The 20,699-nt window shown below is 39.3% G+C and overlaps 1 protein-coding gene across 1 annotated transcript in view; it reads left to right on the forward strand.

Annotated features, from left to right (window-relative positions):
• Nucleotides 1-1,423: 1,423 nt before the first annotated feature.
• Nucleotides 1,424-20,699, forward strand: part of LOC142895699 (NACHT, LRR and PYD domains-containing protein 14-like) — a 111,160-nt gene continuing 91,884 nt past the window's right edge. Inside the window, exon 1 of the mRNA XM_076036917.1 lies at nucleotides 1,424-1,502. Within this exon, the coding sequence (XP_075893032.1) occupies nucleotides 1,424-1,502 (79 nt within the window). The remainder of the gene's footprint in view (nucleotides 1,503-20,699) is intronic.

A 20,699-nucleotide genomic window follows, 5' to 3' on the forward strand; every position in this document is an offset into this window, starting at 1 on the left:
AATTAATTATGTAAAAAAAGGTCAGTCAATTTAAAAAAAGAAATTCAATAGTTAAGCATGTTTAACCACATCATGATATAACAATATTTGGTAAAGAATGGAAGACTTTGTGTCCATGTAAAAATAATACCTGATTAACATTCATTTATTGTTAAAAAAAAAAAACTTGATACAAAAATTGATACAATTATTTCTATCGACAGGTGTCTCTGTCGCTACAAAAGAGTGCCCAGTTTGTAAAAATGTTGTGAGGTTCCAAGAATATTCATCCGGATTCCACAACTTTAACAACCGTGTGTTTCTAACACTGCCACTGTGTGAGCTTCTGCTGTCCGGTTTGGCGGTAAGGCAGCCAGAAATCCTTTGTGTAATACAGTTGCCCGTATACATAAACACTAACTGAAAACTTCAATGTGTTTACAGAACAAGACAACCAGTGGACGCATGTTGGACATTCTGTCATTCTTCAATGGCAACCACTACCACCATCAGCTAGTGAGGAGAGCCTTCCACCATTTTTTGTCCCTAACTAGTTTCAAATATGACTACTATTGTTACCAGTGTGGATACCACCCAGCTGTGGTGATTGGAGATGCAAATTGGAAACTGGCCTTTGATGTCCCATGTAAGCATATGTGATAACTTAAACACACAACCCGTGCCCATATGAAATTTTTAATCATAACTTCCTTCTGAATGTTGTTGCTTTGGAATACTTTGCCTCTTTGTTAGAATAACATACTGATAGCAGTGAATGTGCTCTTTTTTTGAAAAGTTGTGTGATTTTCATGCCTTTGCAATCAATTTAAAAATTTTACTTGCAGTTGGGACATTTAAACGGACTTCTTCGTGCTGTAGATGATAAAAAATGGAGAATAGAGCAAAAATTATGCCAACCATAAACCTTTGTAAATGGTTGCTATATAAATATTTTTTTTTGAAAATAAAATAAATCAATAATAATGATAATAATAATATTAATAATAACATTTTTTTCACAAATAGGATCGTCTCTAACAAATCCATATTGTACATCTGTTGGCCACTCCACTTTGGCACCATGGATGGGAGAAAACACCAGAGTGGGAAATATTCTCCCTAAAACCGAGGTCAAGAAAGCTCTAAAAAAAAAAGGACAGATGAGATCAAGCATCACAATAAAAAATTAAATGAGGACATCATACTTGAGATCATTGACTCTAAAAAGGTATGCAAAGTACTGTGCAAAGTTTGTTACTTTAACTATAATCCTCCATGCAGTGTTGCCAGTCCTCACAATATTTTTTTTCTGGGTGTTAAGTACAAGATGCTGATGTGATGAGTGCTTCATATCATGTAAATGGCTCTTTTTCAGCCTCAGAAAAAAGATCTCCAGGACGCTTGTTACACCGTGGGTGTGTCTTCTGAGGGGTCAATTGCCGATATGATGAACAGGCTTCAGGAGCTTTTAAACTTTAAGGATGTGTACCCCAAGCTTTTTGTGAAGCTACAGAAAGCCGGCGGTGAGTCATCATTTGTTTTGTGAATTTCCTGTTTTGTTGTTACCTTCGAATAATATTAATGTAGTCTTCCATGTTGTTGTTTTTTTTCTTCAGGTGGTGTCCTTCATTTTTCCTGCGTGCATGGTGTTGTCTATTATTTGAACTTTCTCTTCTGGACGGAGTCGGCAAGAGACCACACAGACGGGCTGCTAAGCTTCAAGCAATTTCCCACTTGTTACATTTCCGATGTAGCTGGACAGGTTGCTCGGCACACCAATAATCGCACAAAACAGTTATCCTTCCAACCACATGATGGAAGACTGTGTGCCCCAACAACTGAAAATATCAAACTGGCAGCCAAGAAAGAACTAAAAGTTGATTTGGAGTGGATAAATAACCTGAGGTCCCCATTCCCACTCCTGCCAGAAAGGGACATAACGTCAGGGATACATCCGATAACGAGAACTCATGACAGATACTCCCTGTATGACAGGTTTCATCAGAAAAATCAGAAACGTCCAGAAGAAAAAATGAGAAGCCTCAACATATGTCCCACCCTCAGAGCGGAAGTTAACTCTTCTGTTGCAGAGCAGTTAAATCGAGAACTTGCGTCTGTGAAATACTCTTTGTGCCAGACGAAAGAGGCACACTTTAAGCAGACGGTGAGGGTGCTGATTGACATGCACAATGAAAAAATTAACAGGGCTTTCAAGGCCGAAATGGACGCATTGTGTAATACACAATTGTGTATTGGCCTGTATGGGATGCTGGGTCTCCAGTCTGCTGGTAAGTTTGGTCAGTATATGATGTTACAGAGTAATTGTCAATAATATTAAAGTAGACAGAGTGATAAAATGTTAAGAATGTACAACTGTCTGTTATCCTGTTGGTGTGACCCAAAAAGGGGTGAACATATACGTATGTATGACAATGTAAATCATTTTTTTCAGGAGTTATTTCTCCCCTAACCCCCCATTTTTTTTATTTTTTTTTATTTTTAGGAGAGAGCATACAGTCTGCCCAAGTTGGACCGACCTGGGAACACAGTGTAACATCATTTGTTGCACAATCTTATGCTGTTGGGGAAAACGATAAGGTAATCACACTCTGTGTAGTTTTCCTTTGGTCCAAAGTGAAGCCATAAGTTATAGGTGATTACAGTTCCCATTCCATGTGTTTATGTGTTTATGTGTTTATGAAGGCAAAACTGAAGGAACTTTTCAGTGGGTCTCGGGATGAACATCAAATCCTGGCCAGTTGTACTCGGCGATTCCCACTGACTACAAAGGACCTTCGGAGTGTTTGCCCACCGGAGTTGTTGGGACAGTCTTCACTGCGTATGCCATGGCTGACTGATGATGTAAGAGAAGATACATTTTACTGGTGAAATGAAATGAGTTGTTATGACATTTACTGCAGTGTCTGCATTTTTATTTCTTTATCAGAAATTCAGATATGTTTTTTAACACGTATATTGAATTACAGGCGGTAAACTATCGAGTAGCACAGCTGGCTCGAGAGCACATGGTAATACATTTTAATTTCCTACTTGCCTATATGTTTTTAACGTCTGAACAAATTTTACTTAAACATTGATGTGATGTTTTCTTTTTTAGTGTGGTTCTTTGGGTCAGTTTGACTACATTTTATGGCACCGTGAATGGCAGAAGAGTGGAGCTGTCAGTGATGCTCTTTTGAAACACATTCCCGTAGGTCCTTTTTTCATGAAAGGAGAATTTTTGTCGAAACAACAAAACACTTCTGCTACGAAGATTGATTGTTTTGTCAAACCTCATGTTATTGGCGTGCTACAGGTCGCAGACAAGATTTTCCTGCCAAGAATTGTGGGTCATTCTACACAAGAGACAGGCAACCATTTCATTCTTTGGGTGAGCCACCAAAACTTTCAAGCTTTCATTTAATTGTTTCACTTTAATAGAATTGGAAAGGTAAATATTTCTGTGTGACAGTTTGGCTCAAACGCTTTTGTTCTTCAACCTTAAATGATGCTGGAATATCTAAAGCCATAATCTATAGAATGACCTACATATAAACTCATGCAAGTTGAGCTAGAAAAATCAGTTAAACATTTGTATATGTACAGCAGTGATAACACATTTATTGTCTTAAAGGTGTTTGACTTCATCATAAAAGAAATCCGAATTTACGATTCCCTGGTGATTTACACAAGGATTGAAGACAGTGACATGGACCTTCTCAGGTAAAGGGGGAAGTAGCATTTCATTTAAAATGTCAAATTTATTAGAAAGGGAATTTAACTGTATGGTAACCCTAAACGATGGCCACCTTCTTCCTTTGTAGACATGTCTTCAGATTCTCTGGTGGACTCCAAGGCTGGAGTTTAAAGTTTCCTCCACAGTGGAAGCAGCAGGACTCCGTCAACTGTGGTGTTTTTGTGTGTTCTGTGAGTTTCCTACTATGTTCGGTTCAGTGCATGTGTGGTCTATAGGTTCATAAATGTAATTTATTTTCTTTCAAAACAGGCGGCTGAAAATGAGGTTACAGATGTCAAGGCGACTTGAATCCTTGACCTTGAATCAGTGCAGGACTCTGCGACTGCACCATGCAACCCAGATGATCAAAAACCTGAATACTGAGGTGAGACTAATTGATGAATTAATATGTCAAAAATCTATACTGGTAACAAAAAAATTGTTACAGCATAGGTCTTGTTATACAGGACTTCCCACCGACTAAAGAAGACCAGTTAAAGGTCGAAAAAAAAAGAAGCAAGGCTGCAGGAAGCGGATGCCAAACAAGAAGACTCCAGCAGCCATTGCTTGGCATGGAAAATAAAATCATGTTTGTTCCAGCGAGCAACTGGGACAACCAGGTGTGTAGATAAAAAAGACAGCTTATCTGTAGTTCATTTGCATGGTATAGCTTTACTTAGTCGACATAGCATAGCACAGTTGTCTAGATCATTTTGTCTTAAGTCAAATGAAATGGATAAACTTGATTGTGCATCTTGTCTTGTAGACTATTGTTAAAGCTTTCCCACTTTTGTTTTCCACCAGTGTTTTCCATGAAGACGTCAAGACATTTGCATGGGTTCAATGCAGTGTTTGCAAATATTGGCTGCATTTCCAGTGTGCTGGTGTTCAGGGTGACTGGACATCAAAGGATTTCTTTTGCGGATGCCATGTAATCCAAGATGTGTAAGAATAATGTCATATCAGAGCCATGGCCGCCACTGAAGTCAACATTATTACTGTATTAGTTTGACAAAGAGCATTAGGGAGGAATTTACCTTAATGTGTCAAGTCATTTTCAGTTCCTTTACATTAAATATTAGAGATAGAATATATTTCATTTCATTATGGGTCCACAGCAGTAGGAATTCCTGTGGATAACATAAACAATTGCCAAATTAAATAACCCGGTAATCAATGATTACTTACTTTTGTAACACATAGAAAGCTATTTGCACAAGAGATTCTTAGCTCTTGAACACATGTTACCCAATCATCAATCAAGACATCATGCTAGTTATATGTACATATTGTTGTCAATTACCAATTACATACATTGGGTTATTTAAAGTGTATTATTTCAAAGCAACATTTTAAATTTTGGCAATGTTTTGTTTAAAACAGAGACAACATCCTGCAGTCAATTAAAGTAGGCGACATTCTGCCAGATGAAGAGATAAAGGTAATGACATATCAGGCCTACTGTGAACCTTTCTTCAATGAGCTGTACTATGTTTTGTCTCATAAATGTCATTCCCTGATTGCAGCAGGTGAAAACCTAATCTAACTGTAAATATGCATCTGAAGTTCTACAGGATTTAGAGATAAACTTGCTGAGTGGGCAGGTTCTCTCCAACAGAATGTATCTGTGGAGACACAGGGGGTTTGACCCTGCCATTAAGAAACAATACAGTGAAAATTTCACTGTATTCAACAACCTGAAGGTTAGTGGTGTTGTCTGTTATTATTGTCTTATTGCACTTTTTGTTATTGTTATTCTTATTTCTTTATTTATTTGGCTAAAATCAAACATTGTAATTAAGGACGGCACAATATCACACAATATTTCAACAGCAAAGATGCACACGCATTGCAAAGGTTTTTTACACCCTGGGAAGGGAGATAAATTACAGTTGTTATATAGACTATTTGTGACTTTGAAAACACATCTGTTAGCTGACACAAGTAATTACTTTTTATAAGTGTATATTTTTATTGACTTTCAGAAAATCAATAACAGATACAATTTATTCAGAACAAAAACATGGATAAAGGTGGATGAAAAATAACAGAGCACAGGGTTCCTGAAGACAGTTTTGGGGGTTATAAAGTGTTTAAAGAATTTGAAACTATTACAGGCTAGTTACATGACTGAAATGATGCATTCAGTGACTTTAGGTGGGGGGAGTGAATATATCATCTCACAATTTGTCGGTGTCTGACCACCATGCCAAATATAGATGGATGTTCATGTTTCTTTACTTGTTACCCAGACAGAGCAGATGAGCCAGCGCTTAGAGAAACTTCTATCCATGCCTGGAACAGTATCTGAGAAGCAGCTGTTTGTCACTGATGTCCTCTTGCCAGAGGTGAGCTAATGAGGTTATGCAAATAATTCTAAATTTCAACAAGACTTCATGTTTAAAGCAAAAGTTAGTGAATGACGAATGCCATATGCCTGTAAAAGCGTTTGTAAATTGACTTTTTTGAATTTTGAGAATACAATTCTGAGAAACACTACAACTACAACAAAGTAAAGCATGATTTAAAGTTTCAAGTCCCACTGCAAAATGAATTTATAAAAGACTGATGTATTCAAAATGGTTATTGTTGTTATTATTTTACACACTTGTTGCAAATATTGATATTCCTTTTTTGGGTTTTTAGGTTTTGATTCAGTGGTTGCAACTCAACAGCAACATGTGTCGCTATCGTGCTGAATCTATTCTTCTGAAGAGCACATCTGCGAAGGGGGAGAAAAGGTACCCAACATTATTTGCATTGTGGGCGTACTCCCAAATATGTGACATTATCTAATCCATTATGCCACTTGTGGCAAATAGTGGTTTTGCACCAGTCCATTTACACATGTTTTTGGTTTTTTTTCCAGTGTGGAAGAGCAGACAGAGAATGCAGAAGAGGTAATTGCTGCTACTATTACTGCACTTAACAGTATAAGCGCTCAGAAAGTGATATTGCTTGTTAGTATGAAACATAATAATAATTTTGTATAACAGCTTTTATTATAAAAGTATATACTTTCATAGCACACTTAACTTGCTTAACTTGCTCAATGGTGACACCTAATGGCAGAAATCGTTATGGCAATACACAATTCCAGACTTCAGAACATTATGAATGTTAAATTATGCCATCTGAAGCCTGGACATCTGTATATTTTTTTCAAGATCAGTTCTTTCCTGTGAAAAAATAACAGTGGAGCTGAATAAAAACCTGGCAGATTAAGTCGATCCATCTATCTTGTTCTGGTTTTCTGGAAGAAGATTGTAGTGGTGTCTTATTGGAAATCAAGAGATCCCTCACCACCTCCTAGGTCCACCTGAGGGATTCCAAAAAATACCATTAACCTTATAAAACCCATATAACCTTTCCATAAGATGTATGTTTGTGTCATCATAAGACAATGCAGCATCACTTCACTATACTGTGGCATTGGTAGGCAACTAAATTAAGGGTAGTGATCAAGCTCCAACAAATGTCATTCAATCACATACCCATTACTTATTTCTGTGAATGAACATTTGATTTTAGGTTGCTCAATATACTGTACCAAAGACAGAATTCTTACTTACGAAATATGAAAGATTTGTTATTGGTGTACAGTAATTCCTTTCTAAATGTTAAGCAATAGCTGGAAATTACATCAATATAATACCTGGACCATGTTTTCATCTTTACTGCAGGAAAGTGTCCTTATAAGGCATGCCATTGCTGCAGCTGACTGGTGCCGCCGGACAAAGTTTGAGGGTGCACTTGAACTCCCTGCTGTCCTCCACATGGACAGCCAAACGAAAAAAGAGCTGCTCGTGGAACTAAAATCCTGGGAGAGTGGATATGAGGAATGTTCATCAGCTGAAATGCTTATGTTTGAATTCGAAAAAAAGGAAGACTTTGAATTATTCAACAAACATGTTGTTGACCAAATGCACCTCAAGGTGTTTTCGAAATTTGAGGAGGAGTGATGTTTATTAAAAAGACTTCCAATCTCTTTTGTGTCATTGTGTTTCAAAGGTGGAAATATACTTACTTCAGGGTTATAAAGACGGCATAGTTCATCACCTAGAAATGTCAACTCATTACACAAATTAAAATTTTATGTTAAGGGTTAGGTTCCTCAAAATTATGAAACACTGATGGCAGGCAACAGTGAGAAAATGATGTAAAAATGTCAGAGAGGGAGAGAGAGAGAGAGAGAAAGAGAGAGAGAGAGAGAGGCTGGAGTTAAACTCAATCGATCTATTAATCAATTATCTAACATTATTTAAAGGACATTTTTGCTTCCAAGCAATCAGATTCTTTGTAAAATAAATAAATAAATAAAAATAAGATGGTCAGTGGTTTGTAAAATCCCTATAACATTTACAGTGTCACCTCCAGCGAACAGCGGCACAAATAACAGCATCTCCAGCGACACCAAGCGGCGACACTTCAGGCAGTCGCAACAAGTGCTGCGACTGTTGGCAACACCGAGCTGCGAAAGCAGTCGCAGCAAGTTTTTTTTCTATTGAAATGATGACATTACAAACTCTAAAAGGGGATAATAAACACTGATAAAAATTAATACATCATATAAGTAAATAGAAAACGTGGATTTTGTAAAGGAAACAAAATGAATATTATACATAAATATTAAAATAAAGTACAGTAATAATAAGAGGTCCATATAAAGTAAAATAATTAGTGAATAGGGCACTTAAATTCACATAATGGAGAATAAGGACTGGTATTTTAAATTAAAATAACACATAGTGCGCAACAGTCGGAGCAAATGCCGCGACTGCGAGCGACACCGAGCAGCAACACTTCCGGCAGTCGCAGCAATTTTTTTTTTCTATTGAAATTATGACATTACAAACTCAAAAAGAGGATAATAAACACAGATCCGATGAAGTACATCATATGAGTAAATGAAAACGTGGATATTGTAAAGAAAACAAAATAAATATAATTAAGAGGTGCATATAAAGTAAAAGAATAAGTGAATACGGCACTTAAATGCACATAAAGGAGCATAAGTACTGGTATTTTAAATTAAAATAACAAATAGCAAGCAACGGTCGCAGCAAATGCCACAAATGCCGCGACTGCTAGCGACACCGAGCATCGACACTTCTGGCACCAAGCGGTGACACTTCCGGCAGTCGCAGCGAATGCCGCAGCAGTCGCGGAACGGGTGCCACTGCCACAAATCGAGCCTGCTGTCTCTCCTAACTCGGCAAAGTTATGTACCGACAAAGTTTCGTTGGGGGGGTATGACTGGCTTCACGCGGGCCGGACAGAGACACGCAGCAGGTTTGTCCATGTCTGTGTTAACTGCACGTTTTTCTCCTCAATGCCCCTACACAAAAATGGACGCCGCCTATTTTATGATAAAGTTTTGTTTCGTTGTTTATTAGCATGCTAAATTAATTGTTAGTAAAGCTTATGTCTAACTAGGTTGACTGTGACGAAGCCTTTTCCTGGAATCCAGCGGTTCACTTGAACCATGTAATGGAAAATAAGTATTCTTGGCCTCCCGTGTAATCTGTTAGTTTCACTGTATAACCTTCTGGAGACATTCTCCTCGTGGCCCGCCAGGGTGAGGTATTTGTTGTTTTGTCTCCTCTCATCCTCCCCTCCTTCTTCCTTATCTCGTCCCCTGCGGGTCCACTGTATAAAAGACCTTCTTCTTCCTTCTCTCTTTGCACTTGCACTGGCATTCATTCGAGCTGTTGCACCTGTTGCATCTGTTCTGTTGGTTGTACTTTGTTTGTGCCTCGGATATCCGATCATTTATTTCATGTTCATTAAATTACTTATTTACTCAGCATTTCTGCATCGGTAGCTTTGCTCTTTTCCACAACAGTTTGGTGTCACGAACAGGATAGCTGGAGACCCGTCAGTGAAACTCTGGGACGTCGAGGGCCGCGGACCAGGAACAGAGGAAACTCCTCGTTCCCCCTCTACCTCGAACCAAGCATTCAGAGACAAGAGGATCGGCGTCTAAGAGTGGATCTGATCGGCTTCACGTCTATCCAACGAACCTGGAGAGAAAGTGCTAATCTGGAGATCGGGTGAGAAGTAATTGTTCTTTTTCCAGACATAACAGTGACCAAGGTGTTTTTTCTTGTCGTCCACGAACGGTTCCAGTCCAGGACGGAACGCATGCGTTAGTCGTTTCTGTGTGGGTAGGCGGTGATTGTGAATCACTGCAGTCCCAGTACAGAGTGTGCGTTGGCCAGGCCTGTCCCGCTCACCAGATATCCAAGAAGGTTGGTGAGGGCTGAGCGGGCAAAACCTTTGGTGACTAAGTACCAAAATAAGTTTCAACACTTTCTTACAAATTTTTTTTTACGTCTGCCTTAACGATTTTCAAGTTTTTTTTATGTGAATATTTTAACATTGAACATGTTAACTGAGCAGTCAATGTAAAATCCCTTCATTGTTGCTCTGACCTCTTCATCATTTGTGACCTCTTCATCATTGGTGATCTCTACATGATTTGTGACCTCTTCATCATTTGTGACCTCTTCATCATTGGTGATCTGTACATCATTTGTGACCTCTACATGTACATCAGACACAGTATGGCTGTCACATGGTTCCTGAATCACTAGAAAACTGTCTTCTTCCAAGATCTCTGACACCAAAATCACGTGTGTGTGTGTGTGGGTGTGTGTGTGACTTACTTACCTTTTGTTTGGTAGCCATGCTCTTACCTGATTTGAAGAAACTAAAAATGGTTGGGACAGCTGTTGAAGTTAGGCACTTTCTCTCACCACGCAAAATGAAAGATTTCTCCTCAAAGTGAAGAGCACACAGCCTGGAGTTGTCATTGGGTGTCCAGTTTTTTCTTCTCACATTTTCCACCCATTTGTGCAACCTTTTTCTGTCCCCAAAGGGAAAGCTGTAAAAAGCAAAACATTCCCCAAATTTTTTTTGTGTAATTTTACTTAAAATTGGGTATGCAAACATATTTAACTCATTTAAGCTTGAACACAATGCAGACAGTTGTGCAGAAAGTTTAGTGTTAGCTAAAATATCGGGCACACAGACGTACTTATGTATACATTTCTTTCCATTGTAACAGGTCACTACAAGATCTGCAATCCATTACCGAGAATTGGTTTTCCTTAAACTGATGTACAGGATTACTAATCTGACTTTGATGGGCAAATTTGACAACAGAATAAAATTATGAAGCACTAAAACACAGGACCACAAAACAATTAAAGGCATGATGAAATAATGATATGCTTTGTTAAATGAAATAAAATGGCATTTTCAACTGCCCGGACCTGGGACCTTTCTGTGTGGAGTTTGCATGTTCTCCCTATGTCTGCGTGGGTTCTCTCCGGCTTCCTCCCACACTCCAAAAACATGCATGTGAGGTCAATTGAACGTTCTAAATTGTCCGTAGGTGTGCATGTGAGTGTGAATGGTTGTTTGTCTCTATGTGGCCCTGCGATGAACTGGCGACTTGTCCAGGGTGTCACCCTGCCTTCGCCCTAAGACAGCTGGGATAGGCTCCAGCAGACCCCCGTGACCCTGAATAGGAATAAGCGGGTATAGGAGATGAATGAATGAAATCTTTATTGAATGAATGACACATTTTATTTCACTCGTGGTTTATGTAATTATTATTTTTTGCTCCATAGCTTTCATGATTCAGCATTACATGTTAAGCGTGATGAATTGCATGAACAGAGAGAGCACTCGCTGATAAATTAACATGGTGTGCTGTTTAATTCCATGAGGACGACAAAATATTTGCAAATTTGTGTTAGCTACACACACACGGACGTACGTACGTAAAAACGTCAGCGGCATAAAAGTGCCTTACAGTCATTTCATTAATCATTCTTACCGAAGTAACGTGGGTCCTTTGCACCCTTTGCCTGTTGGGTGACACAGTTAATTGCAGCACAGGTCGGCATTTTCTCGAACACTGTAGTGAAGCCAAAAGTTGACCGGTCGACAGGTGCAAGAGAAAGGGAGGAACTTTCAAGATCGTTCAGTTTTTATTTTTAATTTTTTAGTTCTGATGAAAAAAATAGACCAATCATTTCATTACTTTGTCTGCTTTCCAAAGAGGTTATTAATTAAAAAAAATATATGTGGCAGTGCTGTTATGGTCCATAGAGAGTTGCTTCAAAGAATTATTATTTATTATTCAGTGGCACATTGCTCACCTGTTTAATACACAAATAATAGTATATTAATATAATAATACTATTTTATATTATTATTATTATTATTATTATTATTATTATTATTATTATTATTATTATTATTATTATTATTATTATTATCATTATTATTATTATTATTATTATTATTTCTAAAATTTTGAAACATCGTCAGTTGTTCCGTAAAAAATACATTGATTTCCATGTTGAATTTTGTACGGTTCGTGAGCGCGCACGTCTGTCAGTGACGGTCTCCACACTGACACAACTGCGCATGCTCTATTATCCCATCAATGCGGAAGTCAAAAAGTTTTTGGGAGCCATGCGCTGGGTGAGCAACTTCATTGAAAGGAATGGGACGCCATCTGGGGGCTTGCCGCACTGTCACGCAGGTTGTGACGTTGCGGGCCGGCGACGCACAGGTATGACGTAAATGATTGACAGCTACCATTCGTTCCCGTTAGCGAGAGGATTAAAAACAAACAGACACCATTATGGCATCAAAAAGGAGTTATCCCAGCGGTGCGGACAAACGGAAGGAAAAGAAAACCGATCAAGAAAAATTTGCGAAGGAGAAAGGTAAGTTATTTGTTTGTGATGTGGGCTGGAGAGGTGGAGGGGAAACGCTGTTGCCCCCCCCCCTTCCCAAGTTTGTTTATTTGTCCTGCTAGCCAGCTAGCTAGCGTCGGATAAATGTTAGCTGGCTGGCTAATATTTGTTCGTCATGAATCAGCGTTTTTGTTTGTTTTATGAAAGTTGACCATGTCCTGCCATGTTGGCCTATCCTGCCATGGGAATGACTGATTGACTCCACACCCGTTTATTCACATTCTAACAGGGAGGGCATGTTGTAGTTGTTGTTGTAGTCAGTCCCCTGTTATTGTTCAGTGGAAGTTGTCTCTCACATATTTGACTCTTAATGTTATTTTAGCCTTAACTTAGGATGAATTTACTAAGCTTAGTTTGTATTTTGTAGGCCCTTCATTAGAAATGTGCTACTGTTTTATAATTCAAATAAATATTTTATGGAAATACTTTATTTGGCATGGTGTTGACTATTTTAGACTGTTGTGGCAGTGGGTCATTTATCTTAGTTTTATTACTTTAACTAGTACAGTGTGTAAAGTAATGCCAACAACTCTTAAAAATGACAGTTTTGTAATTGGGTAAAAGCTTTAAAGGGACACTGCAACCATAACGTTTAATTTAAAAACAAATGAATTTTTAATTTTCCTATATTACTGCAACATCACTGTAATAATAAAATAGGAAAATGCGCTTCTGATCATTTTTGCTTGATGGTCTAATGAGCTTTGTCTCTGCAGGAGCAATTCTAAAATATGTTGGCGCTCCAGACATTGAGCCAGAGGGATCTCCCGAACATCCTGACCAGGAAGCTCCAGGACCAACACGTTCCTCAGAACCTCCTTCTGTCCAGGTGAATAATGTGTGTTATTCTTAGTAGCTAAGCTGATAAGTGTGGGACGAAACTAAGGCAATTAAGCATTATTTTGATTGTTGGTTTGCTTTTTAGTGTTGCACTTGTTGGTTTGTTGGATTTTCTTATTTAAAGTAAGCATTGTTTTTATGAATACTCAATCTGTTGTATTTATTGACATATAGAGGATTCTTTTCCTAGTATTATAGTGTTTGTTTGTTTTTAAATCAGTTTAACTTGCTTGAGTTGATCAACTGAAGATGTTTAATTTTACCTGTTGCCTGTTTTGCTCACGAGGTGTAATAGATTGTGGAATCTTAGTAGACCTTAGACTCACGCTGCTGAGAGTGGCAGAGATCAGCTCTGATGACCATGGTGCTTGTAAATAAGGCAAATGCGCCATCTAGTGGGATGCAGCATGTTTATTCGTGTTGGAGCAATGACAAGTACTACTAACAAAACAAAAGATGCACAGGGTAAAAAAAATAATCATAAAGTCAAGCCCAACAAAGATAACAGATGGGCATAACTGTAACATTACATAGTAATGATTACTAGTCCTACCAAAATTTCTCTATTTTACTTTTCAACTCCAACTTGAACTATTCATCCCCTTTTTTCAGCAGCCATTAAGACAAAAGGATGACACTTATGCATTGCATCAAACTGTGATGCACAAAATCAATTAAATTAAATCAAAACAATAAATAAAGTGTGCATTAAACAGGGGGCAGTGCAATACAGTACAGGACTCAACTGATATAGTGCAGTTAGGCAGTATAGCCTATAACAGCTGTTCAGCATCCATAGTAATCCACAGTCAGTGCCATAATCATCCAGTCAGTGTCATATTCATCCATAGTCAGTATAATATATATGATATCGCGCAGACCCTCGTCCTCCACCACATTAATTGGCCTGCAAGCCGTAGCCACACCCATTTAGCCCCCGCTGTTGAAAGTTGGCGTGTGGTGGACGCGGCCAGTGGTCTCCGTGCCACACCATCCAACGTGGTTTGCTTTACCTCAGAAGGGGGCGGAGGGCTCTCCGCGTCAGCTGTATGCTTCACAGACAAGTGAAACGTAAGACTGCTCGTACTCCGGTGGAAACTAAATACAGCTTTACAGTAAATGCATATCACTTTTGTCCTGTCAAGACTGCCATCTGGCAGGGTTTTGAAGTGGAACTTTCCATTTACAATTGACGCCTTATCCATGTTAGTCCTTCCTAGTGCTCATCTACGCTCAGTGTCTTTTTCTTTTTTTTGTTGTGCTTACAAGCCGGCTGCAAGCGTGTGACTGTGTGCTGTGAGTCAATTCATTTCCCGTTTCCACAATCTACGGAGCGGCCAAAGGTTCAAAAAGCACCGTGTGCGTTAATCGCGGGATAAAAAAATTGTCGGCGATAAAGCGACGTTGACACCCTTACTTTTTATATGAAGAAACCGATCAAATTTTTCCAACCAATTGTTCACCATTTCTTTGAACTTGTGGATGAATGCTGTGCATCCCACATGGAACGCCAACCTTCCTCTGATATTTTCATGCTTAGTTCTTTCTGCCATTTGGCTTTGATGTATCCTGCGTTTGTTGCTGTTCTGTTTCTGAAGGCCCTGATAGATTTTAGAAATGATTTTTCTCTTCATCTTTTTACAGGCTGCGATCAGAATATCTATCACTATATTGCCCTCTCCAGATGATGTTGGTTTGATTCTTTTATCATAGTAATCTCTTAATTGCATGTATCGAAAGAAATCTTTGTTTCCTCGTCCAAATTCCTTTTTCAACTCTCCAAAACTTTTTAAAACCCTTGTGAACGAGTGTGCATACTGCAGTTATACTCCTATCCCACTATCGTCTGTACTCAATGTCTGTGGTTCCTGGTTCAAATCTGGGATCAAGAGAAGGCCACATTAGTAGTTTCCCTCCATATGGTTTTCTTTTACCATCTTACTCCAGATAGTCGGTGTGTGCTTAATAATTTCATTTTGGCTTTGTTGAGCTGATTTAGTTCTTATGTCTCCTACTAATGCCAGTGTGAGAGTCGTTTCTCTGCCGGCCTCTATCTATTTCCATCGTGCCTGATATTGAGGGCAGCATGTACACATGTAACTTGTTGCCTGTGTATTTACCATAGGTTTCTATTATCAACATCAAATGAGGTAATGTTCTGTCCGGGTCTTGGAGAACCAAAATAATATCATCAGCAAAAAGCCCTGTTAGATGTCCCTGCTCTCCTATATGTATTCCTTTTAGATTGTTACTTTGTCTGATCATTTGTGCCAGCGGCTCAATGAACATAGCAAACAATGTAGCGCATAGGCAACATCCTTGACGAGTACCATTAATCTTTATCCTTGCCGTAGGTTCTTGGTAGAGACCTTGAATACACTGTATTAACTTTTCTTGGAACCCCAGTTTCCCAAGAACTTGATACAGAAATCTCCAATTCACACAGCCAAGGCTCACCAGTAACAGCTCGCAGGCCCTGCTTTTGGATCTGATCGATTATGTATAGGACCCGTCTAATGTCTTCTTGAGTCTGCCTACCTGTTAAAAAAGCTGACTGATTGGAAGTCCATCTCGTCCCCTTAAATTTCAAAGCGTAACGAACCTGTGTAGCCCGAGGAATTTTATTATAGTTTATTTCCTAGGGTGCAACTCCCCAGGTGGCGTTGTCAGGCAACCCCCCCTCCTCCCATTTTCCTTTATACCCACCATCAGAATTGTCTCCACCTCCGCCAGACCCTCCCCCTTGCCGTAGGTTCTTGGTAGAGACCTTGAATACACTGTATTAACTTTTCTTGGAACCCTAGTTTCCCAAGAACTTGATACAGAAATCTCCAATTCACACAGTCAAGGCTCACCAGTAACAACTTTTGGAGCTGATCTATTATGTATAGGACAGTCCTAGGGCTGGACGATATAGAAAAAAAGCATATCGATATAAAAAAAAGTCATATTGATCGATATCGATAATTATCAAAAAAATTTAAAACATATTTTAATTGCAGCGCTGGATGTTTTATACTATTACTTCATGACAGACTTTTAATAAAGAACACACGAGCACTGAATTCAAATTCAAACTTTTATTCAACCACCTTTTTTAAACACAACTGAATTGTTTGTTTGTTTTTATTATTATTATTATTATTATTATTATTATTATTATTATTATTATTTATTTAGTTATTTATTTAAAAAAAAATAGGCTGAGATAGGGCTCGAACGTGCGACTCAACCAGAGGTCTGAAGTTGTGGCGGTTAACAGCTCGTTTTGCACTGATTCCCTGCACTCGTTGTACAGACGAGGAAGAGCTGTGTTTGAAAAATACTTGCAGTCTGGAACTTCATATCGCGGGTCAAGAGTGGCGAGAAGCTGTTTGAAGCCAAGCTTTTCAACGGTGGTTATGTGCAGCATATCCCTCGCTATGAAGCATGTTACTACATGGGTGATGTCCTTATGGCGCTTGGACGCTTTGTCGTATTTACTGCAAGAATTCCAGTTTGGTCTGCTTTACTTGCTTGGTGCTGGCGCTGGCAGCGGATTCCTCCGACAACGTGGAGCCGCTGGGTCTGCGTTTGCGATTGGTTGGAGGAAGAAATGACCGTAATATTAAGCTACATGATTGGCTATGATGAAAAAGGAAGTGAAACTTTTTCTATCAAACTTTTTATCCACCCCTTTTTTTCCTATCGCAGCACACGTCTATCGATCGATATATATCGTTATCGAATTATCGTCCAGCCCTAGACGGTCCCGTCTAATGTTATCTTGAGTCTGCCTACCTGTTATAAAACCTGACTGATCCTCATCTATCAAGTCTGGCATAAAACTTTCAAGTCTTTTTGAGATGATTGAAGTAAAGATCTTCTAGTCAACATTTAAGATTGAAATGGGCCTATACGATTCACAAAGTTCCTTATTTTTCCCTTCTTTTGGAATAACTGGAATGACAGCCTCTTTCCATGAGGGAGGCCGTTTGCCCTCTGTCAGAGTCAGATTAAAAGAATTTAGGAGTATCGGGGTTAATTCTTCTCCAAATGTTTTATACCACTCACTAGGAAACCCATCACTACCTGGCGCTTTGGTTGATTTTAAGCCTGCTAATGGCAGCATCTATTTCTTTTTTGGTTATACTGGAAATTAGTTTTCTATTTTGCTCATCTCCAATGGCTGGTAGGTCCAATGAGTCAAGGAATTCTTTCATCTCACAATCTTCTTTAGCCGTGAGTTGGGTATATAGATTTTCATAGTAATCTTTAAAAACCCTCTCTATTTCTTCAGGTTCAAGTAGTAGCTGTTTCGTTAATGGGTCTCTAATTTTACATATTGCATGAGAAGCTTGCTGGGCCTTTATTCCTCTTGCTTAATATTTGGTTGATTTACAGCCTGATTCATAGTGGGTCTGTTTAATGAATTTCAGCTTTTTCTCAACATCTAGCCTCAAGACATCGTCTATTTCCCTTCTGACACCGATTATTTGTTGTGACACTGTATCGTCCTTATTGCTTTTGTGTTGCTGTTCCAGAGTTGTTCATTGGTTTACCAGCTTCTTGTAACCTTCTTCTTTATGTGGCAGGTGGGTTTGCCCCCACCTTCGCGTCATCAATCACACCTGCGCCGGAGTGCAATCTTTGCGTCCCTCAGTGCGTTTACATGGTACTAGAGAAATTTGAATTATTGCCTTAGTCCGATTATGATCGGAGTTTGAGAACTCCGATTGGAATCGGAGAACTCCGATTGAGACACCCAGATAATGCGATTGGAATTCTAATTTCTCGGCCATGTATACACCTTAGTCGGACGATTAACTGGACAACGCAAGTGAGCACGCGCCACCGCACAACTATGTCGTCTAACAAAACAGACGGCGTGAAACAACCAGCAAACGCGAATAAGAATGTTGACATTTGGAGAGAGGATGAGACCGGGGCGATGCTTTCTCTTCTAAAAGAGATGGACATATTAAAATTACACACAACAGAGACCTTTTTTAAAAGGATAGCACAGCAAATGCAGGGCTCCGGCTTTGCGCAGCCCTGAACAAATACGTATTTGTTCGTATTTATATTTCTACCTTTTCGTTCACATTTTTTGTAAGTTAGAAGAATTTCAACTTGTAAATAAAAGCACAGCAAAGAGATGTTTTTCTGATTTGTTTTCATTTCGATAATTTCGCTGTTATTCTGCTGGAAACGGCACAAGCTTCCTCCACGGTCGGCACTTTAATGAGCGTGTGTATAACTGAAGACACCGTTCCTTTGCAAAACCTGTACACAAACTCTCCCACCAGTCTGCGCAGAACTCGCATCCAACAAGAACGAGAGTTTGGGGTCCGTGGCGACGGCACAAAGCGTAGCATCGAAGACATTGTGTTGTTGTAGCCCTCCAACAGCAACACAACAACACAACGCGGACACTTTTCCTTTGATTTTGGTTTATTTGGTTTAGACAATTCAGTTTATCTGTTTCTTTTGTTAGCGTAACCACTTTCTTTGGTTGGTTTTCTTTTCTTTGTTTTGTTGTGAAATTTTGGTGAAACTTTGGGTTTTCTATTGAGTAGCGATTTTGTTATAGTTTGATTTCCTTTTTTAGTTCATTAATATCTTGTTCCCCAGTGATCGTTACCTTTTTGTTTTGGGTTTTGGTCCTGTGTGTGTGTGTGTGTGTGTGTGTGTGTGTGTGTGTGTGTGTGTGTGTGTGTGTGTGTGTGTGTGTGTGTGTGTGTGTGTGTGTGTGTGTGTGTGCGCAAAGAATAAATAAGGAGTTGGCATAGCGTGAATTTTGGCTTGTAGTGATTCCCTTAGCTTTGTTTATTCCCTTTTTTGAGTTTTCTTTGGTTTCTTTGGCCCTGTTCCCCTTATTTTCTTATGTTGAACAGTCTTTTTGGTATGGTTCTTATTTCTTTGACACTCAGGCAGCTAAACTTGGTCTATTTTAAATTGTTGTCAAATAAAGCTGTTTCATTGGAAGTCCGTCTCGTCCTCTTAAATTTCAAAGCGTAACGAACCTGTGTAGCCCGTGGAATTTTATTATAGTTTATTTCCTGGGGTGCAACTCCCCAGGTGGCGTTGTCAGGCAACCCCCCCCCCCACCACCACCACCACCCCAATTTTCCTTTATACCCACCTTTATACCCACCATCAGAATTGTCTCCACCTCCACCAGACCCTCCCCCTCGTCACATCTAGTCTTTTTTTGATAGGCTGCCCTCGCTATTAACCTCCCTCTCATCACAGCTTTAATTGTGTCCCACAGTATGGTAGTGTCTACTGGACTATCTATGTTCTCCTCCATAGAGCATTTAATCTCTTTCTTAACCTCCTCCAGTGTTTTTGGATTATTTAGCATACCCACATTTAATCTCCAAAGTGTGTTTTTCTTCCTCTTATTTAGAACAAATAATAAGGTAATTAATACTGTGTCAGTACAAGTCAGTCGTTCCTATTTTACATTCCTCTATTCTGTATCTGTCTGTAATGTTAATAAAAAAAATAGTCCTCTGTAACGGGTGGAGGTCCCTCCAAACATCAAACATCCCTAGTTCGGCTAGAGAGACGTTGACAAGTTTTGACAGGCGGGTCTGACTTCTGTTGCCATTAGTTGTGTCGAGTTTAGCTTTTAAATCATGTTGAAATCCCCTGCACATATTAGGATTCCTTCACTTTCCACAGCTATGATCTCAAACAGTGATTTCAAAAAGCACTTGTCCAACCCTGGACCAAAGTAACTGAGTTATCATCCAATTTCCCTTTGACTATTACATATCTCCCTTCTTTGTCATTTATTTTTTTAACAACTTCAAAACTGATAGAATTAGAGATTAATATTGTGACACCTCTCTTTGGGCCTTTCCTGAACAAGCTAAAAAAAACATTTCTATATCCAAATCTTTTCAGTGTGTCGTGCTCTTGTTGAGAGAGATGTGTTTCCTGTAGATCAGGCATGGCCAAACTACGGCGTGTCTCTGTCCGGCCCGCGTGAAGGCAGTCAAAAATCTAACCTAACTTAGAAATGACACTTGAACCTGCAATGAGTATTTTAGTCGTTCTAAATGAGTCCAACGTTAGAAAAAAAGGAGCGACCCGGACTTCCCACAGTCTCTTTTCTATTAACATGGGAATTCAATTTTAATAATTTGTCAACTAAAAACACCGGTCATACTAGAACATCCCTACCAGCTTTCTTCCCTTTATTCTCTGAATTTAATCAAAGAATCTTTGAAACTCTTGTAGCTTTTCTCTGGCTCGTGTCGCTGCTGATGCGTAGCCCCTCCAGGATCCCTCCTTGCACTGCCACTCCGTCGCAGTGCGGGGCACCGAGTGCCGCAGGCCCCTCCACACCCGTCGCCACCGCCGTCTTCTCCGCCAGG

Source organism: Nelusetta ayraudi, unplaced genomic scaffold (genome assembly GCF_046127955.1).
Source record: "Nelusetta ayraudi isolate G7.1 ecotype Tasmania unplaced genomic scaffold, CSIRO-AGI_Nayr_v1 ptg000050l, whole genome shotgun sequence".
Classification (NCBI taxonomy): domain Eukaryota; kingdom Metazoa; phylum Chordata; class Actinopteri; order Tetraodontiformes; family Monacanthidae; genus Nelusetta; species Nelusetta ayraudi.